Source organism: Lissotriton helveticus, chromosome 12, assembly GCF_964261635.1.
Source record: "Lissotriton helveticus chromosome 12, aLisHel1.1, whole genome shotgun sequence".
NCBI classification, from domain to species: Eukaryota; Metazoa; Chordata; class Amphibia; order Caudata; family Salamandridae; genus Lissotriton; species Lissotriton helveticus.
Window position 1 is genome coordinate 26,922,190 of NC_136073.1, and position 17,438 is coordinate 26,939,627.

General features: G+C 44.5%; 1 protein-coding gene across 1 annotated transcript in view; it reads right to left on the reverse strand.

The window, feature by feature from the left end:
- Positions 1 to 1,618: 1,618 nt before the first annotated feature.
- Positions 1,619 to 17,438, reverse strand: part of CHRNB1 (cholinergic receptor nicotinic beta 1 subunit) — a 93,989-nt gene continuing 78,169 nt past the window's right edge. The window contains exons 9-11 of the mRNA XM_078670970.1: positions 16,894 to 17,075; positions 5,717 to 5,864; positions 1,619 to 2,065 (exon numbers count right to left, since the gene is read on the reverse strand). Of these exons, the coding sequence (XP_078527096.1) occupies positions 1,925 to 2,065; positions 5,717 to 5,864; positions 16,894 to 17,075 (471 nt within the window). The 3' untranslated portion in view covers positions 1,619 to 1,924. The remainder of the gene's footprint in view (positions 2,066 to 5,716; positions 5,865 to 16,893; positions 17,076 to 17,438) is intronic.

Below are 17,438 nucleotides of genomic sequence, written 5' to 3' on the forward strand. Positions count from 1 at the left end.
CCTCCAAAACAAGAAACCCGCGGGAGGCCTCTACACCACGGGGGCTGTTGGGGCCTCCGTTTTGCCTCTGGATCTATCGAAGGGTGGTGCTCCGCCACTGCCTGAAGAAGTACACCGCGTGGAGGCATTGGTGAGTTCTCATTTTAGCCCATGGGGACAGCCATCCTTGTATCACAGATCTGTGCATATGAGGGCATTTTACATAACACAAACCTATACTGGGGTACATGAGAGCTGTACAAGATAAAAAAGGCTAAGGGTATGATGAGGGCTGTTTTACAAGGTAGAGAGAAGGGTTTGCAGAGTTCAGAGTGAGACAGGGAACATTCTGACATATTGAATTTCAGTGTCCTTAGACAAGGAGCGCCTTTAGTGTATTCCTGAACTGAAGAAGGGTGAGGCGGTCCTGATGTGACTTGGGATGCTCTTGTAGGTCCAGGAGTGGAAGAGAGAAAATACCTGTTTTCTGTTTTTCCTCATTCTTACATGTCATCATCCTCAATTTGGCAGTGTCCTGGCTGCGGCATGTCGAGAGCTGCTGCAGTTTCTGAGTTTATCGGCAAGAGAACCTGGGGTGAGAATTGTGATCGGTTTGTAGCTGACATTGCTTGCCTTGGAGATGGTGAGAGCTGGTAAAGAGAGCCAATGGAGTTCCCTCAGGATAGGGAGGATGCAGTAGAATTTCTTCAGGTCATTAATGAGGAAAGCTGATCAGTAAATGGTGCCTTACAGTAGGCTGGAGAGGTGGATTTAGGGAGCAGTACCACACTTTGCGGAAGGAAGAGTTTCACTTTCTTTAGTACGGGGAACTAGTACCATCCTGTCTTGATCTTCTTGGTGCTGTGTTCCTCGAGGGGGAGATCTGTGTTGAGAGGCTTCCCAGTGATCAGTAATAGTTGGGGGTTAAATCTGTCCAGGTTCAAGTTGCTGAGCCAGGTTTGGACTAATAGATTGTTGCTATCTGCGACCAGGTAGAGTCCTTTTCCAGTAGCACTGGGCTTCAGGAGGCACAACCAGAGTATACTTGTCTTCAGCCTGACTACCTTTCTGATGGAAGTTCTGTTTGTTCCTAACTTGTGGTCCTTCGCGAGTGGTTATCTTGTGTCTAGAAGCACACTCACAAATCCTTTATCAGGTGCGTCCATCTATTCTTGCCCAGTGTCTGGATGTGCACAGGCGATACCTTGTAGCCTCATTACACAAACAAACAGAGCTTGGCGGTACGTTGTACCGTTGTACGTTGTATCGTGTACGTTGTCTGTCATGACTATGGAAATACTAAAATAAATAAAAACAGATTTAAACAAAAAAAAACAGAGCTCGGCGGTAAAGAGGATCCTTCTTTGGTTCCAACAGAAGCAAATGAGACGAAACATGGGTTTGTGCTCATTGCAGTTCACCAGAGAAGTGTGCATAATGTGTGGCCAGTTTGTGTACTTGCAAACCAACACTTCAAAATGAATCAATAACAAATGCAGTCTTGGTGGCACCTTTTGGCACAATAAAATATTTGAAAAATACTCACTCAAACTCCACCACCACTTAACTTCAGAGTTTAGCATGGCATCGACTCTAGAATTTATTCAAAGCGTAAAGAAAATGTACACATGAGCCCATGGCCATTCTGTTGAATAGTTTATTTTAAATAGTTTTATAATAATAATAATAATAATTTTAATAAAGACATGTGCTTCTGTTTGAGTATCAAACTTGTAAAAATCTGTGTCAGCCTCTGCAAGTGCCTCGACTCCAGGGCGACAATACCCAGGCACTTGAATCATTAAATATCCATCCAGGGTTGCTACCGGAACCCCCGGTAGCAGCCGCCAGTTGCTCATCATGTTACGATGAGCCCCTTCCGGGCGGGATCCCTGATCATCAGCACCGTGATTGGAAATTGATGAGCCCCTGAGTTCACTGCTGTTCATGGGAACGCAACTTCAGGCGGGTGGTGGAAACTGGCATCCAAGAAGATGGCGAGAGTGCCCAGGCTGGTGAAGACGATGAATGTCCAGAGGAAGAGCCGGTCCACCACCATGGCCACGTACCGCCAGTCGTCCTTCAGCTAGAGAGAAGAAAGAAAGCAGAATTACCTTACAAACACCCAAAAGCATCAAGGTTAAGATCCATCAATTAAAATGCCAAATGTTTCAACATTTCATAAGATTGTTTATCTTTCCTTTCTCACTCTAGCTTTTCCCTAAAATGGACAAAATTGACCTGTTTTTATACTGCAACGATTATGACTGGAGGGCTAATTGTGCCTCCTTTGATTTTACACTTATTTTCACCACTGGTGGAATTAACATGCCAAAAATTACATGTGTACATTATTCCCCATTTTAGAGTCAGCTTCTAAGTTACACTCAAAATCTAAGAGGACACCCAATGCAAATACAATTTGCACCAGGGACTTTTTGTGATCTGATTTACGTCTATCTACATGAGGCCCTCGAACTGACTCCATGTACAAAAGTTTTTTTGCATTTCATTCTTGAATTGTTTCTCTGTTTTCATATGCTGTCTCTGTTTCCTTCTCCATGTATCCACCATGTCTCTCTTTGTATCCTGATTTTTTCCCTATGCTGCTCTTTCTCACTCTTAATGTCACTGTGTTCTGTTATACTTATGCCCTAGCTCTCGCCTTTTGTACGGCACAAGAATCAGTTTTTCAAAGTAATCCAAATGTCAGAGTTGTGAGTGACCAGTATCCAGCTCACATGCATATGTTGTACAAAGTTAAGACTGGGCATAACCAATTGCAGAAGAGTTCACATGTGGATCAAAACTAGGCGCAAAAACCACCTAAATCTGACGCACAGCCGAACAAAGCAAATGGGAAGTTTTCTTGCTTGAACACGGACCCTGCCTGTCTTTTTATTGATGACTGAACGGCGTTTCTTGGGTTTGAAGGTGGTACTATTTTCTATGCTTATTGAGGTGTGAAAGAACAGCACCAGCACCGTCCTTGCGGCATCCATTGCTTTCATGGAAGGCGGACTGCAGTTGGCAACCTGTAGTAGAGGCGTTTCTCTGAGGATTCTCTTAAGCATCTTAATGTTCATATGAGACACAGGTGTCCAAATGGCCCTTTTTGGCTGTCTCTTAATGCCAAGTCATTTAGGTGCACAACTATGGCTCTACTCCTTGTCACAACATTTCTGCTTTGAGCAGTGTGACCTAGGAAGGTTCTCTCCTAGGTTGGGTTCAAGAGACTTACAAACTACCCACCTGGCACACACCAGACAAACTAGCCACATCTGGAGGACAAACCACACAAGGATATTGCCAGACTGGAGGCAAAACATTGCAAGAAGGAAAATAACACAGAAGGTAAGCCTTCTTTGTCCATGCTCCTCCCAGGATCTGGAACAGCATCCCCTCAACATCAGGTCAGCACAGACGCGCCTACAATTCAGGAAAAAACCTGGACACCACCCCTGACATGACAGTCTACCCTAGAACCCGCCACCCGACCCCATTTATTGGATCTTGTCAGGGGCCCTGACCCTTGTTCGTTGCTCTGTTGCTCTGGAGCTCGATTCCAACAAACGCTTACACTAATTTTCGTACATAAGGAAAAAATAGCACTCTGAAGGCGACATTGCTGGTTGCTTCCCAGGGCTCCATTTACCAACCCCATTAGCCCCGTCCTGTACCCCACCCGATTACAAAAGCCAATAAATAGGTCGTCCAAAGGCGAGACCTCTTGCAGTTGACATTGCTTGTTTGTTGACCGAATACATTTGTCCTCCCTCTTGAATATACGGGACAAAACATTCCTAAAAAGAAAAATTCAGGCGACCTTTGATGGTTCCTCCAAGGTTTTATATGGATGGGTCATGGGAAGAAGGGCAGAGGGGTTTGAGGCAGAATTATAGCGGTCTCAGACTTGATTCCGTGATCTGTTGTAGGGAGATTCACCACCGAAAAACAACAGGGCTTCTTGACGCCATTTTTGCATGCACAGAACCTATTTTATCTGTGTGTGTTTTTTAAATTTGTTGTGAATCAGTTTAGTAGATTTGGTTTTCATGAAAAATGTATAGCTCTTGGCAAACCACTAGAAGTCTGCAGTTGCCCATGGAATGAACATGGAATCTAATTGGTTATGAAGCTACAGCACACTCTGCTCTGTCTGAAATTTTAGGAAGTCTGTGGAACTCCAGGAATACTTTGTTGTGATGAGTGCTTCTCTGGGGCCATGGGGGTAGACATGCTGGAGAGGCTGGATGGGCAGCCCCTAACCCTAGGGAGGGTGTGTTTTTCCTTCTCTTGCTCTCTGGAAATGTCTGATGAGAAATAAATAAGTGCCAGTCCCCAAAAAGAGGTGTAGATGGCTCCCACCAGCAATCGCCTGCTCAAAGTAGGCACTGGAGGCCAAACAAAGAAGGTGATGAAAGGAATGCTTGGCTTACTCTCAGCCACTGGCGGTTGCTCTTGGCCACATTCCTGGCTATCATTTTTCACCCACTGTGCCATTCTAGACAGCGACCTGCCATATAGGTTTCCAGTAAGGCTGTCCACCACAAGTTCATAAATGACCCACCCTTATTTTAGATCTGAACGTTTGCAGCCATCGCCATCCAAAGTATTCAACTCAGAAACTGTTTTATAGTAAAAAGTATGAAACAGGAAAGAGGTGGACATCAGAGTAAGGAAAACCCCATCCTCCAACCTCCATCGCTGCATCGGCTTTGTCCCTAAATCAACCGACTAGGCACGTTGACTAGATGTGCTTGAAAGTCATTTGTTGCATGCATGCATTACATGGTAACAGTGTATGGAACCTCCTGGAATGGTAGAAGATGTAAGGATGGGCAATGAATTCTGCTCCACCAGCGGAGTTCGCAGAGTTTTGCTAACTCCGTGTAGAGAGCGGAGTTCCGAAAAACCCAGTGAAGTGCAGCGGAGCTGAGATTTTTCTCTCAAGTTAGTTGGCGAGCGCTCTTGAAAAAAGAATAATGCACTAAACCTCCTCTCAGTGAGTTTTCTCAATGCGGACAGTCGCAGCAGGTAACGACCGCTCGCTTTGAGAAATCTGCTGCTCGCGCTGAGGAAGCTCCCACTCGAGTAGAATGTCCACTCGAGCAACAGAAAGCAGCAGCGCCCTCTGGAGCAACGCGTATTGCCATTCACACTGATTTTACAGTGGGGGCAAACTCCCGGCGCTATAAAATCAGCGCGAGCAGCATGCCTTAACAGACTCTACTACTGATAGAACTCTGCAGTGGAGATTTTTCTGGCACTTCGCTGAGTAAAACTCTGCGCATTCTACCCAGTATTAACCCCTTCTACGCTCATGACGAGGTCAGCTCGTCATGGGCGTAACCTGCGCTATGCGGATGACGAGCTGACTTTGTCACGTAGCTCGGGATTTTTAAAATCGCAGCACGCAGCGGGAAAACCGCTAGCGCGCATGCGGTTAAAAGGACGGTGAGAGCTTACAGTAATTGGAGTGTGGAGTGAGAATGAGCTCTATAGAAATAGACACTGATCAGCCAGTAATTTTTTTTCTCTCCTTCTCATCTATTTCTTTCTAGCCTTTAATACAGGTTGGCATTTACGACTGTACATACTTTTCCTCTCAACCTCAATCGCTCTTCAGTCTTCAGTTTTTGTGCATCAGGGCACATCTCAAGACTTCATTCTCCGTCCCACCTCCCACCCATGTTGCCCCCGTGCCATCGCCAACTCCTCTCTCCACTGAACTCACGGCATCGTAGTCCTCCTGTCCCTGCAGCTGCTCGGCCACGTATGTGATCGCAGTGAGTGCAGACTTCAGTTCTGGTGGTAGGACCAGGCAATGGCTCGGACCATCAATGAACTTTCGCATATCGGAGGAGAATGGATCGTTATGATACCTGCGGGGAAAGGAGGAGAAATGCGAATTAGCGTTAGATCAAGAATTAACGGAGACCGATGCACCTCTATGCAGCTAGGCTACTCGTTCGCAGGTCTAGACCTGCGAAGTCAAAATTACCAGAGTGAACATGAACACCAGTCAACAATGGAACAGAAATGGTGAGAAGTCAGCCACTAGGAGCAATTTTTCACTCAGTAAACTTGGTTATAGGCTTCAGTACTGTTTGCCTTCAAACATCCTCCACAAGATAACACAAGACATTAGTAGGCTGATGTAAACGGAGATGCCACCACATTTGTCATCCATTCCAGAGGGTTCACTACTTTATATCGTTATCATTTTTTTAAGTCATTGTTTTCTAGTACTTCAAAGTCTTTCTTGGGCTTGAATTTGATTAGCCTCTGGTATCCCCACCCTGAATCCCTTCTTTTAATGGAATCCTGGATATGGCCTGCTGCTAGGCTGGGCTTCTGACTTTTAATGACCTGCATATGAACCCACAAGACTGTGACAAAAAACACTTATTGACAAAAAAAGTCCTTTCGTTATTGGTGTCAACAGTCACCCGGCTATAGCGACTGATTTGAGGGGCTTCGGTAGATTCATGTTATCCCTATAAGTGTATTAACAACCCTAAGGCAGTTCCTGTGTTCACATAAACAGAATGTAACCGAGATCCTGGTGAAACAGTAGGATTCTGATGTGTTGCAGTGTCTCGGACCCGTGGGATGGGCTTCCAGACTTGCGCTTCCTGAGCATGTACATATCAGGTGCATGTGTCACACCTCTGTTAAGAGCCCTCTGCTAGTGGGTATCTTTTTATGTCTCATTTTCAAAAAGCTTTAGTTGTCTCATTGTGAAAGACCTATTGTGTACACTAACAGTCCTTAAATTGGGCTTTGGGTCCCACTGTTGCTCAGGAATGCTTGGCTTCCGTTGATACTTCATTTGCTTGTTTCTTATTTGATAGCTTTCCTTCCTCTTGCATTTGTCCCTCCACTGGAGCATAGCTGTTTTACAGTGTTTCTGATTTCATGCGTTGTATCCTTCCACTACTGACATTCAGGGAACTATTTTTTTCTTTTTCTGCAACTATTCCAATGGGCTACAATGTGTTTTCTTGGTCTCTCCCCTGTGTGCTGCTTCCCCCTAATACCTCTCCCATCCTCTGTGCTGCTCACCCAGCTTGTCTGTTGCTTCACTGCCCCCTCCTGCTCAGGTTGAGTGTGTGTGTGTGTGTGTTTTTTAATGTTCTACTTCCCTTTACCCCAACTTCTTCATTGCTCCTCCTCGCCTCCCTCCTTTGCATTATTCAGCCCTCGCTGATGACTAGCTTGATCAATCCTCTGCATTTCCCCATTTTTTTAAATGTTATAAAATATTTTAGGAGGACTTCTGCAATGTGTTGCTATGTCACCTTTTTCTATAATGTGTTTTGAAGCTGAACAAATGATATTTCTTAATTATCAGTTTCAAGGTGGGTGTCTTCCATCTTGGAAAGGTAACTGAAGAGTTAAAACACAAGCATTGGTAAAACCTTTTAGGTCTTGGCTCTAAAAGGCCAATCTTTTTTTCCAATTGTGTGCATGTGTATGCATCAACACACATGTGCAGCATGACTGCTGACTTGGAGGGGGTTGTCTATTGAGGAGCAGCCATGTCAAGATGGCTGCAGATGCACAAAGGCGAATACTCCAAAATCATCTTCATTTCTCTATGGGATTACCAAATGTCAATTCTTAGCTGGCCATCTATTTGAGGATGCAAGACTGTAGAAAGAAACAGCATCATTTATATGCAAAGACAGTGATATATTAGTAGGCCTGGGTGGTAAATTCCGTTCCGCTCGCGGAATTTGCGGAATTTGGATAATTTCACGTTCCACAGCTTTGCGGAATTTTTTGCTTGTTCGAGTTTTCAAAATGCGTGTTTGCAAGATATCTCCCCCCGAACACGCAAACAGCGTTCGCGAACAGGAAAAAAAAAATCGCAAACAGGTGGAACAAACAATTCCACGTGTTCGCGGAACTCTGCGTGCTCGCAGAGATTTTTTTTACTGTTTTGCAGAGCGTTGGGTAGTGCGACTAGGCAAATTCCGCCCACCCCTATATATTAGGTAAATTTTATAGGGACTAAAACCTGATGAACAGTCTGTCTAATAAGATGCCACCACTAGAGCACGGCTTCAGCTACAACAGCTGATGAGTAAAGGGGTTGAAAGCATAAAGTAATGGCTGCGGGCACACACTAGGTAATATCAGGAGCTTTAGCCTGTGCTCGAAGCAGTAACCTCATGATCATAGCAAAGTAGGATATATAGGTAAATAATACAAACACTGAGAAGGAGATCCGGCCAATGCGGGAGCAGATGTCTGGTGATGTCTATTTGCAAGTTTGGCTCACAGTATTAATTATGAAAAGCACATTGGGATCCCTTTGGAAGCCCATGGTTGTAGCACAGCACACGTTGGAGGGTGAAGGCTGCGTCCCAGACAGCGGAAGTGTATCACCTTCATTGCTGTGGCTGGAGAGTGGGGTTCCAGACACACCGGTGCAACGAATCATTACTGGGCTACCTTTACAAATTAAATGAAGACTTTATTTACAAAGACTTCCCAAAGCGCTGCCCTTTGATGAATGGTATGGGGTGGGTCGGGACTGCAAAGCCTGGTTGTGCAAGGCAAAGGGGACTCTTTAAGTGAGACCCATCCTTTTGTCTTTCTCAATCAGAGGCAAATGCAGAGACCACACACCTCTCTGTGCGTGCACTAGGCAGGAGACTACCCTGCTCTGTGAACAACACTACACACAGGCTGTGTCTGGAGAACAGGCAGGAGAGGGCATTTATACTCCAGTACCAACAAATGTATGACCTTACAACGCAAACATTTACAACGCATGCCTTTACAACACAGTTTTTACATCGCAACATTAATTACGATGCATTATTTTACATCCCATGCCATTACAACGCATTTTAGAAACTACATTTACAATGATTCCATTACATTGCATTATACCATTACAACACATACCTTTACAATGCATACCAATACATTGCATTTAAGGTAAGTGTTGGATAGTGTAGGGGTAAAAATTACTATTCTAACTCCAGGGGGTGCAACAGTAGGGTAAGTGTTGGATAGTGTAGGGGTAAAAATTACTATTCTAACTCCAGTGGGTGCAACAGTAGGGTAAGTGTTGGATAGTGTAGGGGTAAAAATTACTATTCTAACTCCAGTGGGTGCAACAGTAGGGTAAGTGTTGGATAGCGGAGGGGTAGAAATTACTATTCTAACTCCAGTGAGTGCAACAGTAGGGTAAGTGCTGGATAGCGGAAGGGTAGAAATTACTATTCTAACTCCAGTGAGTGCAACAGTAGGGTAAGTGTTGGATAGCGGAGGGGTAGAAATTACTATTCTAACTCCAGTGAGTGCAACAGTAGGGTAAGTGCTGGATAGCGGAGGGGTAGAAATTACTATTCTAACTCCAGTGAGTGCAACAGTAGGGTAAGTGTTGGATAGCGGAAGGGTAGAAATTACTATTCTAACTCCAGTGAGTGCAACAGTAGGGTAAGTGCTGGATAGCGGAAGGGTAGAAATTACTATTCTAACGCCAGTGAGTGCAACAGTAGGGTAAGTGTTGGATAGCGGAGGGGTAGAAATTACTATTCTAACTCCAGTGAGTGCAACAGTAGGGTAAGTGCTGGATAGCGGAAGGGTAGAAATTACTATTCTAACTCCAGTGAGTGCAACAGTAGGGTAAGTGTTGGATAGCGGAGGGGTAGAAATTACTATTCTAACTCCAGTGAGTGCAACAGTAGGGTAAATGCTGGATAGCGGAGGGGTAGAAATTACTATTCTAACTCCGTGAGTGCAACAGTAGGGTAAGTGTTGGATAGCGGAGGGGTAGAAATTACTATTCTAACTCCAGTGAGTGCAACAGTAGGGTAAGTGTTGGATAGCGGAGGGGTAGAAATTACTATTCTAACTCCAGTGAGTGCAACAGTAGGGTAAGTGTTGGATAGTGTTGGGGTACTATGAGTTGTAATGTCATGCGATGTAATGCCTGCGTTGTAGTGACATGCATTGTAATGACATGCATTGTAGTAACATGCAATGTAATGGCTGCATTGTAAAGACATACGATGTAAAGGATGTTGCGTTGTAATGACTGCGTTGTAAAGGAAGTAGTATGTAATGACTGCATTGTAAAAGTTGTTTCCCAGTACCAACAGCTGCAAAGTTTTGTGAGGTGTCTCTTTTTGTGAAGTTTCACTAAGCCTTTCTGTGACAATTTCTGAATTGCTAATTTCAAAGAGCCTTGTGAAAGACAGTAACCTTTAATTTCCAACTTATTTCAGGTAAAATGTGAAAAGAGAGCTGCTGTGAGAGTAAGGCAAACAAACAGCATATTTATTGCATTTTCATAGGTTTGCGAACCACCACTGAAATCCAGGCAATGCAAGAATGAATAAATACAAATTAAAAAAAATACTCAAAATGTTAAATGAAAGGTGCAGGTGGAATGATGTGAACGTGCAGCATGGTGCTTCCCCCGCTAGGCTTCTTTACAAATATAAACTTTATACAGCAACAGATAAATGTCTGTTCCATTAACAACACTGCTGTGCGAAATGTAAAACTGGAAACAGTAGAAACACACTTATTTACAGTTTTTATTAGGATGCAGTGAGTGTACAGATAACAGCTCTACATGACTCCACATACGGTGAGTTTGTCACATGTAGTAATTAATTGTGAGAATAGACACATTCTGGGGTGAGCTTCAACTGGAAGGTAAATACTCTATCATGAAACCTGAAAACTAACCAATCCAGAGTGCATGGTGTGTGCTTTACCTTGTATGCACTTGATGGGATGTTTGCTTTACCTTGTGTGCACTTGATGGGACTCGGAATAAAGTGCCTCTCCCTTGCTTCATAGCGCTGCCCTGGATGTACACCTCTCTCAAGCGCTGCACAGGAGATCTCAATTCAAACGAGTGCCTGGGTTACTAAAATACTGTTTTATAGACAGTGTGTACATTTTTCAAGATAATTTGGAAATCTATGCATCTAACAATCTCTGTGAGTTATGCACATTTGATATGTATATTATGTAAATAATTGTATTTAATATTGTACCCTTGATTTTAATCTCTTTGAATAGCATACTTTTATGATTTTAAATAATCGAATAAAGTGGTATTTGACTTGACTTGACTTGAGTGCCCGGGTTCTTGGAACTATGTAGGCTTAATTTTTGCTTCCTGATTATAATGCCCAACTAGATTTGGTGTACAGCTCTGTGTGCCCGGATACATGCAGCAAGGAGCATTGCCATTTGTTCTGCTGTGGTGTAGGATTATCAGTTTGCATCATGCAACAGATACAGAGTGGCACTCTTGATTGTACACATGTAACCTACACTTAGCCGTGCAAAGTGTGCAGACCCAGTTCAGATCTAATCCTAGGCAGTTTTATTTTTTTCCGGTGCCCTAAACCTATCTTATTTAACTTCTGATCCTCTGAAAATTACACAACTTAAAACCCTCATCCCGCAGACACCTACCCTGTTAGGCCCACTAGCTACATAACACCCAAATGAGCCATCGTACATGGCCCCGGGTCTGCACACCTCAAAACTAACTGAACACAGTAAACACTAACGATTTCTACACATCCAAAAAGACAAACGAAAAGCGTGACTGTGCGTCATCAAACTGAAGTCAGTCTTAACTCCTTAACCACGGCACAAATTCCGCTGCGGTGCGGGCGTTCTATTGAGTGGACAGGGCTGCGTTGGCCAACGGATGTGCGCAGCACTGCAGAGGTAGTGCTTGCGACGGCCGTTGGCCGACGCGCCACACAAGGGGTTAACAGGTTATTTTTAGGTCGAGCCTAGCAGCACGCATGCGCTGCTCTGCGAGGCATGCTGTATCTCCTCTATGGGCATTGATCACACCCATTTCCTCCCATTGGTTTTCTTGTGTGCTTTTCAAAATTCCCTTCCTTTCAGTAGCTAATTTTCATGTTTATCCTGCCTTTTGCTGAGTGGTTCCCGTCCCTCGGTGACTGGCCCTGTTACATATATATTTGCTCTTCTGTCTATTTCATTACGTTTCGCTGCACTTCTTTTTCTGTTTCCTTGGGAAGACTCTGCTTTCAGCAGGTTTTATCCTTTTCTTGTTTTAAAATGTTGGCACGAGCCACATGTATCTAACGTCCGTCCTCCACCGGATAATAATCAGCGTGACTGTTGCCTTGCTTTATCGTTATAATTAGCCGACTGCCGCTGCGCTTTATCTTTAAGTACAGCAGTCGCGTGCCTTTTATTTTGTCATCTGTTAGCCATGAGTAAGCTGTATTCTTGTGCTGCTGGTAAAATAAATATGCTTGTGGGAAACTGCTGTTTTTGAGTGATTATCAACATTACACTATTGCCCAAGGGCTGAGGGGGGCACGTTGCGTCCCCATGAGGGAGGACTGGCGTAAATCTCAGCATCAGCGGCCTCACTGCCCTCCAGCACCAGAGGCTACATACAAACCTTGACAGGCTTCTCAGTTTATAAAAAGTTCCACCTACTTATGCTTGAGTCACCTCCCTTCTTCCAGACACACATCTGTTAGCACTATACACAAAATATCTCTGACTGAGGCACCTTACTAGTACAAGGAAGGAATCTTGCATTAACAATTGAGGCTTAAGAAGTACACAGCCTACCTTCTTTTTCCTAGAGCTGCACGTGGCGAGAGGAGAGAGGTGCTTTACAGTGTACTTCTGGTTATATGGCATTAAGAACCTGGAGCCTAACGTATGCCCACTGAATATGGTTTTAAAAGATAACATTCCCTTGTGTTTGTGATGTCCTTTTTAGATTGCCTGTTGAAGCCTTCTACAGAAGGAGAAAATGGTAACATTGGTTGCTAATTGTCATCATTTGTCGCACATGAAGTTCACTGATGTTTGAAAGTGTACAATTTAAAGTTTCAAACTGAGAGAAAAGGCTGTGCATACCAGTGCAACGGATGACCGTGTTCCAAAACAGAAATCACCATTATTATGTCGCTGACATGGAAGAGGGACTCCAGTTACAAGACATCAAACTTAGAAGACTGACTGCTTCAGGACTGGCTACTTGCTGAGGCTGCTGCTTTCCCAACCTGTTAGTGCTGCTGGCGCGGTTTGCTCTTTTAATGACCCGCAAGTGTCCTCCAACAAATCCAACAAGACAGGGCATGTGGGGCCTGTGGTGATGACTGCATCAGCTAGTGGAACATAATGAGCTAAAGTATACACGGTCTGTGACTGTTAGTTCAGAGGAAAGTGAAAGGCTGGCATTGAATCGGAAATGCAAACTGGAAACTGCGTTTTGAGGTCCAGCCCAGTCAGAGCGCATGCGCTGTGCGAGACAGGCATCTGTATACATTTATATTTGCCACGTTGTAAAAACTAAACTTTGAATGCGTCCCCTCACTCACGTCTTCCATGTTTTTACCACCTCCGCTCTGCTTGTTTACAGAGTCTTTGGTTTTATTTAACCCCTCCCATGCTGGTGACGGAACCGCTCCGTCATCAGACACGGCCGCGCTGTGCTGTTGACGGAGCGGTTCCGTCACGGCCCGCTCGGAGCGCCTGCGATTCCGCGCCTGCGCTGAACGTTCTTAAGAGCGGGCGGGCCGTGACGGAACCGCTCCGTCATAAGCACAGCGCAACCACGTCTCGTGACGGAGCGGATCCGTCACGAGTACGCGAGCGCCGTGCGGCCGCCCCACCCCATTAGCGCTGCGGCGAAATTGCCGCCGCAGCTAAGGGGTTAAACATGCAGTAAATGTTGAATTGATTATAGTGTTTGTTCCCCTTGCACATGCTTGTTGAAGCGTTAACTCTCAAGGATTTATGGACGTGGGTTGCATCTGGTAAACGTCCTCCCCTGCATTCTCCCTCCCTTCCTAGTTAATTGATTTTTTTGTGTGAAAAGCCTTTGTTTCAACCTTCTGTATGAGGCATTACCCAGTGGGCTGTTTGCTCCTAGTTCATCCACTCAATTGGTGCCTTGTGCTCTCCACTTAACCTTCTTTTGGATTTGTTTGCTTTTCCTCAATTGACATTCAGCTGTGCTCTAGTCGAGCAGCTTGTGTGGACAGTACAACGTATAGAAAATTACGCCCAGGCCTGGTGACTTTGCTGGAGGGGAGCGTTGCCTAAGAAATGGCAAATTTAAATCAAAGGTACGACCCGCCATTCAGTCGTGTGTTATTTCTATTCTTTCTTGCAAAATAAGATTTGGATAGATCTTCAATCCCTGGCATCACAGCAGCCAGGATAATGTGCTGCATCGCTAAACACTTATAAGGTCCCAAAGGCGAGACCTATTGGCTATGCCAATGCTTGTTTAAAGATGCAGCTTTTATCCAGATAGGGGCATCTTTGCAAGCTTGCATGGACAGCCGGAGACGTTGGCTTGAGCTGGAGTAGTCATGTTCTCCATAATAAGCGTCTGTGTGGCTGTGAACATGCGGGTCTAGGCCAATTGAAGTGGGTAATAGCTTTAAGGTCTTTTCGGATTCTGCCATTAGGTCTGTCTGAATCCCTTGGTAGGGATTTGGCAGATATTGATCCTGATTGAAAGTTGTTTTGGCACAGTCACAAAGATCCTTCTCACAGAACGGAGGGGTGGTCAGCCTTACAGGCGATGGGGGATCGAAGAATTAGAACACGGAAACATCCATTACAACACAGGCATCGCAAAGCAAAGCCTTTAGAACGTGGTCAATACAATGCAAGTTCCATTACAACGGATATCCTTCACAGACCAGTACCCGGCGGTGTTAGAATAGTAATTTTCGTTGTAATGGAACATGCATTGTAATGGCTTGCGTTGTAATTGCATGGGTTGGAAGTTTGGTTGTAAAAAGCGTGTTGTAAAGGTATGCATTCTAATAGTTCGCGTTGTAACGTCATACATCCTTCTATCCCTCAAGAGAACCTTCATTAGGAATTACATCTTCCAATGCCCACAAGAGGGTCAGTAGTGAGTGCTTCGGATATTGCCATAACCCTCTCTACATTAGCAAATCTTTGTACCAAGTACTAAAGTGATTCGACAGCATACACACTGACCTTTCTTCAGGGTGGTTGTTTTTAGGGGTCACTTATAAGCTTGATCCTGTATGTACCACCTTATTACAATACATCTTTTCAGCTTATTGTAGGTAGAGGTTTCTACCACTGCTCTGTGTCATCTGACTGTGTTCTTGAGATGCTAGACACAAACTAACCTTTAAAAATCACAGATTCAACTTACTCACCAACCCACTGACTCGCCTTCGTACTCACCCTTCTCACCCACGTGCTCCCTCATTCTACCTCCTTGTATCCACCCACTCTCTCTGTAAGGGCTGGTACCCCCACTTTTAATAATGCGGTACACTGCAAGCAATAACAAACCAGCAACAATATATAAGAGCCAATGGCTGAAGAGGGCTGACCCAAAGCCCACTCTCTGACGTATTAATTACTCGTTCACTCTGGTTTATAAATGAGCTGTTATGTGTTCACTATTTGATTCAATGCCTATTAGATTCCCAATGTTAGACTCATGTTTTGATTTGTTACCTTTGCCTCAAATTGTAAAGCGCTCTGATATCCTTCAGGATCAAGTAAGCGCTATATAAAACTTTATAAAGAAAAAAAAAAGTAACACTTTCTGGTACAGCAGGGGATGGGTTTTGATTCTCAAAGGTGGGACGCTTCTAATAGTCGATAATGTATTATGTGGGTGGGGCTCTGCTCATTAATATTCGGAAATGTAATAGGTAATAGGTATGCCACTATGATCTTAGCCTCATAGTGCTCAGCTATCGCAAGCTCTCCTCCTAAACATACTCTGCACCAATACTCGACGAGGGGTAGAGATTTATACAACAAGGTGAAGTTGATTAGCTTTTTCATCTAGTTTTAATGTTGAGTGAAAGTTTATTATTCATAAAAGTAACAGGTAAATGTTGCTGAACTGACATCCAGGCACACATTCCAGATCTTCTAGCCCTAAAAGTAGCAGCCTGCCAAAGTCCTGCAGCACCTCTCTAAGAACTCTCTGGTTTTTGTCAACAAGGACGTGACTAGGGAATTTTTAGGAAAAACCCAGATCATAAAAAAAGTCCGGATTATGACTCTGCGAGAGAAAGAATGGTAATGAAGATAGTGTGCTGCCAACTATACCCCTTCCTTCCTCGTGGACCTGTAGTGAGCGTCTGCTAGTGTCTCAGTGGAAAGGAGCTTTCTGATTGGCATGGTAGTTACCATCTGTTGATTTCCTTTGTTTATATGTGATGTTTTCCAAGAAAAATAATTTCTATTAAGTATTGATGGAGCAGTGTTAAACAGTTTCTTTTAATGTGAAAGATGAGTTTGTGCTTAGGACTACAGCCTTTCTTCTCATCAAAATATTTCAATAAAAAGAATGGAGTTATGTTATGTTAGTCTGAATTTGTAGAGCGCACGTTCATCGCATGGTTTCTTGGCGCTGTGTGCCACTGGGGAACCCGTCCTGGCTTTCCCTGTGAGATGTTCCCTGTTGGGCATTATCAAGGTGAAGCCAGGCATCCCCAGCAGCGAGGGGGCCGTTGTGGAGATTAAGCAAGCTATTGCCCAGAGTTGCAGCGTGGGACCCATGGTTAGAGAGGCACCGAGGCGAGATTTATCGAGCCCGCTGACATTGGTCAGAACCCTGCCGCGTCGGGAATTGAACCCTGGTCCCGGGCCGACCTCTGCTTCTGGGTCTGCCGCTTCTAACCAGTGAGCTACACTTCTCCACACTTAACTTGAAGACCATACGTAGAGTTGAAAAGCTTGCAAAGGCACACAGAGTTCTTCTTCAGATGTCATTATACAGAGTCTTTAAGGGGTAACATTCTCAAAGGAAACATATCACCAATCTGTCTCCCTTCTCTGTGGATCAGTTTGTTGAATGCCATCTGAAGAAAGTCATCTGTTTTGTTTGCATGTTGACTTGTCGCTCACCTGTTGAGTTTGGGAAAGATGAAGTCGGAGCACGGTTTGCGGATGAAGTATTCGTCGTTGGCCCTGTTGACTTTGACGGCATTCTCGCGTTTGCCCAGCAGTGGGGACGGGGCGATCTTCAGGGGAGGCTCGGGTTTGGGCCTCTGCAGATGGAGGTAGCGAGGTAGGAGGTGGATGAAGATCTAGGGGTAGAGAGATAAGGCGGTGAGAGGCAATATTCACCAATGGCCACTGGCAACAAATAGGTGCCCAAGACATTCGGCTCATAAGTGCTGGAAAGCTAACAAAGTGCTGTCCAATAATAATCCAAAATGCTTAAACACAGAGAGACAAGTACTATATACAATGAGAGTTTCATGTTTTGTGACACTGTATAGAATGCTAAATAGTTTTTTGTGAGCGTGGTGGCAAAGAGGAGGAAGAATGAGGGCGCAAATGGGTGAGAAGCTTGAGTAGGAGGGTGAGAGAATGTTTAATTTGTGGTTTATTTAGACCAGACAGCGACTAGTGTACTAAGAACACAGAGTCAGACAACACAGCTATGT